This window comes from Galeopterus variegatus, unplaced genomic scaffold (assembly GCF_000696425.1).
Source record: "Galeopterus variegatus unplaced genomic scaffold, G_variegatus-3.0.2 Scaffold1150, whole genome shotgun sequence".
Classification (NCBI taxonomy): domain Eukaryota; kingdom Metazoa; phylum Chordata; class Mammalia; order Dermoptera; family Cynocephalidae; genus Galeopterus; species Galeopterus variegatus.
Window position 1 is genome coordinate 258,584 of NW_007727261.1, and position 10,403 is coordinate 268,986.

The 10,403-nt window shown below is 35.9% G+C and overlaps 1 protein-coding gene across 3 annotated transcripts in view; it reads left to right on the forward strand.

Moving 5' to 3' along the window:
• MARK1 (MAP/microtubule affinity-regulating kinase 1) overlaps positions 1–8,883 on the forward strand; it is a 74,160-nt gene extending 65,277 nt beyond the window's left edge. For all 3 annotated transcript variants that reach the window (XM_008575171.1, XM_008575173.1, XM_008575172.1), the window contains exons 17-18: positions 2,606–2,650; positions 6,441–8,883. In XM_008575171.1, the coding sequence (XP_008573393.1) occupies positions 2,606–2,650; positions 6,441–6,795 (400 nt within the window). In that variant the 3' untranslated portion in view covers positions 6,796–8,883. The remainder of the gene's footprint in view (positions 1–2,605; positions 2,651–6,440) is intronic.
• The last annotated feature ends 1,520 nt before the right edge of the window (positions 8,884–10,403 follow it).

A 10,403-nucleotide genomic window follows, 5' to 3' on the forward strand; every position in this document is an offset into this window, starting at 1 on the left:
TGACATTAGAATCCACCTTACATTAATAACTCCCAAATGTTTACCTTTAGCCCAGATCCGTCCTCTGAACTCTGCAGACTCATATGTCCAGTATCCTACTCAGCCTCTCCACTTGGGTGTGTAATAGATTCTCAAACAGAATGTGTCCAAAATTCAACTTCGATTCTCTTCCCAAAACCCATATCTCCCTCATTCTTCACCATTTTAGGAAATGGCAACACCACCCTTCAGTTGCTCAGGCCATAAGCTTAGGATTTACCCTTGATGGCTCTTTTTCTCATACCACACATCAGATCCATTAGCAAGTTGTGTTGGTTCTACCTTCACAGTGTTTCCAAAATGTGAATGCTTGTGTCACTCCCACCACTGCCTTCGTGATCTAAACCACTGTCAATCCTTCACCTCCTAGCAGGTCTCCTAGCTTCTGTGCTTGTCCTCCTGTTTTTTGGCAGTGTAAGTCTGATCATGTCACTCCGTGATTTAAAGCCTTCGATTAGCTTTCCTTTTGCTTAGACTACAATGCAAAGCCCTGACAGTGGCCTATGAGGCCCTGTGTGGTCTGGCTGTTCATTTCTGCCCTGACCTCTTCTTCTCCCACTCTTACCCTTGCTGGTTCTATGCCAGACACACAGGCACCTAGCTGTCGAGTATACCAGGCACACCTGCTTCAGGATTTTGTAATAGCTGTTATTTCTGCCCAGAGCCCTTTGCCCAGATACCTGCATGGCTTGCTTTTCGAACCATAGCTCACCCTTATATAGGGAATAGCCCAATTTGTTCAGTCTAGTATATTTTGCTGTATATAAGGTATTTGTTTTTTAAGTTTTAAGTGTTAGAGAGCCATGCTCTGTGGCATATGCTGTTACAGGCAGCTGTGCCTTCTGTATTCCCATCTGCCTCCCACTATGGCTACTTGAAGCAGACTTACTGGGCTATTTGAAATAATTGCCAAGTAGCAGAAAGTCTTCTAGTCATTGTTCCTACTGGCATCCAGGTAGGCAGAAACAGGATATGGGTAACTGCTGTTTCAGCTAATTAACAGCAGAGGAAGTAAGGGTCCAAGAGACATTTCACTCGTAATGTTTAAGTTTGACAGCAGTGGAATAGGTATCTGCTGACAGTGAGTTATAAGGCAAAATATAAACAGGACAGAAAATTCCAGTGAGTCTTATGTCCCTTCCTATTAAAGGAATTTTATCTTAACAGCAGGAGTCAACAGCATTACTATCTTTCTTGCCAAGTCGGTACACTGCCCTTCTGTATGTATCAGTACATCTACATGTAACTGAAAATGTACATTTCAGTTTCAGCCTGTTCAAAATGTTTTATTTATTTCACTGTGCTATAATAAAAATAGATTTGTATAGATGACACTGAATTTTTATTATGGTTCCTAATGAAAATGCCATTTATTTAAAAATATAAATTTAAGAAACTCCATTTGAATGTGAAAATACATTTTATTATTCTTTTTAATTCAGACAGAAAAATGGTTTTTACACAATATGTTTTTTAAGAAAGGGCTATAGTTAAAGAACTGAGAGGCAGAAGGTGCTCATTTTTAATAACATCTAGAGTTTTAGAGGTTGGTGTGTGGATGTTTTGGGTTAATTTGGTAGAATGAGAGAGTGGCACTGATTTTATTGCTGTTGCGTTCATTTTACCTATATAATATAGATGCTTCTGGAGCATTTTACATAAATAATATAAATGGTTAAGACATTAAGACAACATTAACTTAAGTGTTCAATTTAGTGATTTTTCCCAGCTATTTAATAATGTTTTGCTGTCACAAGCCATCTCTTAATATATTTAAACTGGTTTATAACTTGATATTCCTATGTAGATATTTAATTACCTTTGAAAATGACAAAGTGGTTAAAATTTTGGTAGACTTCAAAAATATTAATTACATTTAACACAAGGACAATTAGTAGTGTTTTCCTGGTTTTATTTCACAGGTGGATATCCAGGTAAGATCAGTGTTTTTGTTTAATATTGAATCCATGTTTTTAGAATTAGCTGCTTGGATAGGCTATTGATTTTCTTTGATATTTTACCATGTGCATGAATTGTTAGCATTAATTGTGAAATAGTGCTACTTAAAAAATGTTTACTTAAAAATTGGTGTTTATTTCTAGAAATACATATGTGTTGAGCTTTATTTCTAAATACAAGGTTAATTTACATATTTTCTGAATTGAGCGACTACTAGAATTATATATAATAACAAATCAAAGTTGAATCTTGCTGTTGATAATTATTAAATAGTTTTTTAACTTTAGATTAAACTAAACTAAACCAAAAGATAAATTATGACTTTCAAATTGTGGCTGGGAATTGGAAGATGATGTAAAAAAAAAAAAAATCCTAAACTTTCACCTAGTATCTCCTCTGGCCAATACCCAGTAGGCGCTCAATAACTGATAGTTACATGTGGTTATGATGGAAAACATGAGAGACAGTTTAGACTGACTAACAATAGGAAATCATCGTGGTGGAAGTGTGCTCAACAAGTTAATTTTAAGATCATTTTAGATGTAGGTTTTCTTGATATATTTTCATTTTTATGATTATTAAATCTCAACCTTCACTTTGTTTTGAGGGATCCAAGTGAAGGCGAAGCCAGTGGCAGAACCGACACCTCCAGGTGAGGAGCCACTATCGATACTTTGCTGCCAGGTCCCTGTGTGTGAAAATATGCTTTGGAGATGCTTACAGCGCTTAATAGTCATGACTGGAACTAATAATTAGATAGTATGTGTATTTAAAATTTTTATATTGGATGGATTTTCCTAATGTTGCCTAGCATTTAGTTAAGTTTAAGTTAATCAACTTTAAGTTTGTGTTTTCCAAACATTATTTTGAATTGTGTAATTGATAAAGAAATAGCCTTTTTGTTCTACAAAATATGTCATAGCAGAAGGATTATTTGATTAAAGTGTGCTGATCCTTTTCTTACTAAAATGGTGTAACTAAAATTAGTCTAAGTCAAATAGCTCAAATAACACAGAACACCAATTATATATGTAGGAAGATTTGATATTAATAATATATTTTAGGTGAGTATTCGTTGCATTTCAAAACTCTATCCTGCCATACTTTATGGGTTTTTCAGTTGTGTATTCATTCTAGCGATGGGTCTCAAACTTGAGCACAATCAGCATCCCATAGAGGACTTGACAAAACAATTGCTGGACCTCAGCACTACTGGACCTCAGCCCAGGGTTTCTGAGTCAGTAGGGATAGGGCTGAGCATTTGCACTTCCCGCAAGCTCCCAGGCAATGCTGCTGGACTGGGGACCACATTATGGATGTGTTAGTACTTGTGTTCATATTTTATAAGTGGGAAATTTAAGAAGTGAAGGCATTAGATTATTTTGAGTGTACACAAGCATTAAGGGATGTAGTATAAATCCCAGAACCAACAAGTGATTCCACAGTAGGACAAATGCCTGGCTTTATCCAGGAACTATTTTTGACTAGCTGAACACAAGCCTCTGATTTAATTTCTTCTTTTTAAATTATTTGAAATATAAGACATGATGAAATATAAGAACATGATGGGAAAAACTTTTTTAAGCATTCCCATATATGCTATACGGGAATATGTTTAGTCCTAATAGTTGAAATGTTTCTTGGTAGGGTTAGGTACCTGAATCACCATGATAGGGGAGCCAAAAGGAGGCAAGACAAATATTTTTAACTTTCTTCTATCTATTAAAAAAACGTGAGGCAAGACAAATATTTTTAACTTTCTTCTATCTATTAAATAAACGTGGAGGACTTGTGTTTTCAGCTCCTCCCTCCTTAGTCTTCACTTTTGAGGCACCCCCGCCTTGCATCTCATTTCATGTTTCCACTGAATTCCCACTGAGACTTTCAATAGTGTGTAGTGTCACAGTGGCCACTAATACCGCAGTTAATCTGCATGCATTGTTACCCTTCTAGTATGGCTACATAATTTTATTACCATTATAAAATTTAGTAACTGATCTTTTGTAAATGTTTACAAAACACTTCCCACATTCCCTTTTGTTTGGTCATTTTTGGGTTTCGTTTTCTTTTTTTGCCTTTGAACAAAGACCTATTGAATACCTACTATTTATAAGGTACTTGCTAGTCATTTAATCCTCACAACAACCATATGAAAAATACCTATTGATGAAAAAACAGCCAGGAACTTAGATGGGACCAAACCAGTTCTGATAGAGTACAATGGTTAGAAGCACAGGCTCTTGAGCCAGAACACATGGATTTGAGCTGTGTGACTCTGGGGAAGTTACTTCACCTCTTTGTGCCACCAGTTTTTCACTCTGACTGCCCTGTAGGGTTGTTGCGAGGGGTACATGAGTAGATAATACATGTTAGGTACTTAGGACAGTTCCTGCACCTAGTAAGTACTCACAAATGCAAGCTGTTATTCTGTTACTTTCAGCATTTCCAGGAGCTTTCTCCAGTTAACGTTACCATCGTTGATGCCTGTGAGATCCATGCAGAAAAACCTCTTGCACTGGCCTGTCATCTTAAGGTCAACTTAAGGTGGAATGGAAGAAAAACTAGACTTGGAGTAATGCACCTGATTTCTAGTCTTCACTTTTAACTCATAAGCTCTATGACCTTAGAAAAGTAATTTAAGTTTCCTAGCCGTCAGTTCTGTTCTTACAATGAGTGCTCAATTGAATGATCTCTCAGGTCCCTTCCAGCTCTAGCATGCTGATTCCATCACGGGAGCTATATGTGTGAACCTGACAAATGACTCTGGTTGGGTCTGCAGGCCCAAAGAGGCTTTGGCAATAGCTGATGCAATGGCTTAGATTCAATGAGCCAAAAGAGAAAAATAGAGAAGACAGTGAAATACTTACCATACATATTTAACAGTTTTTGGAAATTTATTTTCTCTACCTATTTCTTTCCGTATTTTTTCAAGCTTGCATCGTTTGCAGAGCTTTGGGGATTCAGATACCTAGGAATGAGGGGGGACAATATATATAAAATTGTATATATGTAAATATATACATCAGTATACATTTTAGTATTGATATGAAATGTTTGTATATTAATATAAAATATTTATGTATAGATTATAAACTCCTCTCAAAGTATATAATTTCCTAAATCACAGATAAGTGAGATAGGCTAACATGTTAAAATTGCAACATCTATGTTTGGATATTTGCTCAGCAGATTTAATTACATGGTGCTTTGTATCATGAATAATCTATTAATTTTACCTTTTAATGATTATTTGAAATAGGTTTTCTGGTTCCATATTATTTGTGGGATACTGACAATAAGCAAAATTCAGTGAGGATGATTCATTTAGCAAATATGTGTTAATTGTCTACTATGTGCCTGGCACAGTTCTAGATGCCCGAGACACATCAGCGAACGAAGAAGAGTTTGCCCTCCTCATGTTTACAGTCTAGGGTAGATTTGGACAATAATAAACCTAGTAAATGGGTTAAATAGTGTATTCGAATATGATAAGTTTTATAGTGAAAAAAATAGAGTAGGGTGGGGGGGTTGGTCATGCTAGGGTGGGAGTCAGGATGCAATAGGGTGGGTGGTCAGGGCAGGCCTCATAGAGAAAGTGAACAGAGATTTGAAAAAAGTAAGGGGGTTAGCCATGTAGCCATCTAGGGGGAAAGCATTCCTGACAGAAGGAAGATCCTATGCCAAAGCCTTAGGCAGAAACATACCCAGTATGTTCAAGGAACAGCATGGAGGCCAGTGTGTCCTGATAGGAATGAGCAAGGAGGAAAATAAGAGGAGATGAGGAGGTAGGGGTAGGAATAGAAATTGGAGTATAGGTCATGAGGAGCCTTGTAGACTATTTTAGGGATGTCTTTACTGAATTGGGAAACCACTGGAGGATACCGAGAAGTGTGGTGTGATCTGACATCTTTACATAACTGCAGTACAACATCCTTTTCTCAACATTAGTAGGAGTAAACAGTTCTCTTTCCCTCTGTAGTTATTACATTTCTCCTACTCTAAAAGAGCAGAAAAAAGGAAATTTTTCTTTGTATTTCAAAAATGTGCATTTATGAGCAGAATATTAGTGGTCCCTGTTTTATGTATATGTTTATACAGAAAAATGGAGAATCGGCTTTTTCAAACCTGAACAGAGAAATATGGAAGGAACTGAGAAAAGTATTAAGTTCTTCACTCTTAGCTGCAAACTTGTTTTCCACAAACAAATATATTTAAGAAAATGTGCTATTTTAGATTGAAGATATTGAGTCAAAAACAGATGGCATCGTGGGATCTGTTTGTATAACAGCAAGATAACATAAATCTTTGCGTCTGAGGATAGTCTGCAAATTGGGTCATTTTATTGGGCACTGAATTATGACCACTTAGATTTGATGTGTGTTTTGATTCTTTGCTGAATGGAATTTTTGTTTTCATTCTTTCCCTTTGCCCTCTTCTTCCAGAAGTACATCAGGGGAACCAAAAGAAAGAGACAAGGAAGAGAGTAAAGATGCCAAGCCGCGTTCTTTGCGGTTCACGTGGAGTATGAAGACCACTAGTTCAATGGACCCTAATGACATGATGAGAGAAATCCGAAAAGTGTTAGATGCAAATAACTGTGATTATGAACAAAAAGAGAGGTTTTTGCTTTTCTGCGTCCATGGAGATGCTAGACAGGATAGCCTTGTGCAGTGGGAGATGGAAGTCTGCAAGTTGCCGCGGTTGTCACTTAATGGGGTTCGCTTCAAGCGAATATCTGGAACATCTATTGCCTTTAAGAACATTGCATCCAAAATAGCAAATGAGCTGAAGCTGTAAAGAAATGCAAATTTACAAGATCAGGGAAGACACATTCATATATGAGGTACAGTTTTTGAATGTACTGGTAATGCCTAATGTGGTCCACCTGTGAATCTCCCCATGTAGAATTTGCCCTTAATGCAATAAGGTTATACATACTTATGAACTGTAAAATTAAAGTCAGTACGAACTATAATAAATATCTGTAGCTTAAAAAGTAGGTTCACATGTACAGGTAAGTATATTGTGTGTTTCTGTTCATTTTCTGTTCATAGAGTTGTATAATAAAATATGATTGCTTAAAAACTTGTATAGTCGTCTAGATTTCTGCACATAAATGTTCATTTGATGCTTTAAGTTGAAAACGTTCCTCCCTGTTATTTACGTACTGGTGGGTTTTTAAAATTCCTATCTCCATCATGCAATTTTGAAAATGGTGTCCAAAATTAAAAGTGCACAGAAGAAATCTTTACAATTGTAGCATGGACTTTAAAAAATTATTTAAAATCACATTTAAATTTAAACCAGAAGCTGGTAAATAGATCAGCTTTATTATACACAAAATTATTCCTGCTTATCTTTGCTCTTATCCTTGTTGTCAAACAAGGTCTAGTTGAGAAGATACAAAATGTTTACAGTGTTGGCACTTAGAGTTTTAAAAATAAAGTGCATGAAAATAATAGCTTTGCCTTGAGCTAACTAAGAATTACTGGGGAAAAAAAGTTAAATCTACGGCAAGTTTCTTTTTAACTTCGAAATGTTTTCTGACCCACTGCTAATTATAACAGCAAAATTAAAAAGAATCAGTACTTCATCTGGCTCCTATACATTAACTGTCACTTAGGTTTGCTGCCTTCAAATATCGCAGTGTAATTGCGGAAATATAATAATATTGGGACTGTTTCATAGCACAAACTCATCTTTACAGTGTTGATCAATGCATCAGTTAAGAAGTAATGCCACCTCAGGAATTAACTGGCATTGGGAACACGTGACTCTTTCTCTTCCCATCCTCCTCATCCACCCTCACCACTGTAGTATCTGTAAGTACTTAAGAGAGTTGTGAGCAACATGTACTGTTTATAGCAGTATATTATTGATTTATATTGACGTGATTGTTCAGTTTGTTCCCATGTAACCATTTGTTTTAAATATTTTGCCAGTTTCTTGTATTTATTCCACATCGTTCTGCTTATAATGTGCAGCTTTATAACTGGGCATTTGCCTACTTTTCTTTCATAATTAGTGATATATGCGATGTAAAACCACTAGTAAAGGTACACTTTAATATTTGTTATTTTATACTAAATTAGCCTTGGAGGTTGACTGTGCAATGTTATTTAATGTTGTAATTACCGTAATACTGATATATGGCACCCATCTGCGCACTCCTGAGAAATAGAAAGCATATTCAAATTTTATCGGTTTAAAGAAAAATAAAGCTGTGATAAATACTGTAATTCTAACCTACACTAGAAAGCTCTAAGTGTAGGTGATGTGCCATTCCACAGTGGCTTCCAGATTAGGATGAATTTTACATTCTGTACTGTACTGTGATGTAGCTTTCTTCTGTAACAGTTCTGTTCTAAAACGAAGTGTATTTTTGCCTTAGCAAAGGGTGGTGTCTGAAGAAAAAAAATGTGTAGCCCCTTTTTAACGTAGTATTCATTCAAAAACTTGATGCAAATCTTTATTCACTCACTGGTGCACACTGAAATTTACTTGAACAGTTCTCATAATAAAGCACTTGTTTTTTGCTCTTTATCAGAATGTGAATCAACTGTTTTCTAGTACAAAAGTATTCTGTATGGGGAGTTTATTTTATGTGTTCTAAATTTAATTGGCAAGGGGTAAGTGAAGCTTTGTAGGTTTTCAAGATGTCATTATGACAAGAAAGTCTTTTTCTAGGAATTCCTATCGCCTTTTTCAATGTGGAGACTTATGTTTTTTACATTTTCTCACTCTGGCCAACTCTTCTGTGTTTGTGGAAAGGAACTTTACTTTATATTTTTTTATGAACTAAAAATGAAATCTTCATATTCACTTCAGATTTTCCATGTTATGTGTTCATGGCAACATAAATTATTTTGAAGATTTTGAGGAATTTTACAATATGTTTGCATAAATAAATACCAGTTTATGTTCACTGGCTATGCGATATCAGGATTTCCTTGGCTTCTGTTGAAATATTATTTAATATGACATCCCTTATACTATATTATTTTGTAGAAACTGAGCACAGTATTTTATTTGATAAATAAAAGTAAGATGAAATATACCCCAGAACCTTGACCCAATAATATTCTCTAAGGTAGAATTTGAAAACCCAAAAGGCCTTTATTATGAGGTGATTTTCACCAACAGTACCATTTCACAGTGTAGACAACAGAAGTAACATGATGAACGAGGCACCAGTCTGCTGTCAGTTAGTGATTCCTTAGCCTGTGTAAGTTAATCAAAATGACTTCTGCCTTTCTTTTTAAAATATCTGTTGAAGTACCCACTATGTTTTAAAATATTTAAAGGGATTGTAAGAGATGGTTTCTACCTCTGCAAGATTTTGATCCACTTGGGAAGACAAAATGTAAACATGCGCATGACCCAAATAGGAACAATAAAAGTGCTCAAAAAAGCACAGACAGCAGTGCTACAGAAATTCAGAGAAGAGTGAGTTCTGTAGGGACACAAGAAAGGAAGGAAGGCTTTCTAATGGATTTGAAGGGTGGATAATATCTGAGACAGAATGGAAAAGACCCTCCAGATGGAAGAAATGTATGAGCAAAGGATTGAAGTTAGTAATAGTTGTAAGACACATGTCAGAAATGAACCACATATTCTAGGGAGTGACAGGGTTCACACAGGTTGATTAATAGCAGATTATATAAAGCACCAGTTAAAAGTCTCACCTTGTACTTGGTCTGTGGTTAGAAGGGAGCAATTAGGAGATTTTTTTTTAAGCCAAGGAACTGCCTAATAAATTGGTTGTTTAAGAAGAGTAATTCATTAATTCAGCAAGTTTGTTGAGTGCCAGTGCACATCAGATTCTAGGTTTTGGGAAATAACAGTAAAAAAATTAAAAAATGAAAAAGTAATAAATAGAAATTTGTGGGTTGGATTAAAGACTAGAGCTAGGAAGTTTTTTTCGGAGTTTATGAGTAAGAAAGCATGTGTAAAAGGCATAGATAAGGGGTGGTTAACATAGTATGGAAAAAGGGTATAGCTGAGAGACGTTTCAAAAATGTATCAACGAGATACCATAAGTTAAGATTTGTGGTCTATAAAAAAGATGAGTGGGTGGCAGGGAGCATATGATTCATTTTCAGCTTGCATATCAAGACTTCCACTTTCGGGCCAGCCTGTGGCTCACTTGGGAGAGTGCAGTGCTGATAACACCAAGGCCACAGGTTCGGATCCCAATATAGGGATGGCCGGTTAGCTCACTTGGGAGAGCGTGGTGCTGACAACACCAAGTCAAGGGTTAAGATCCCTTTACTGATCATCTTTTAAAAAAAAAAAAAAAAAAAAATTCCACTTTCACCCAACATGGAATAACAAGTGTCAGATTTACCCTCCCACTTAAGACAATGGAGAAAAAAAAAAAAGACAAAATACGTGAAGTAGTAGTT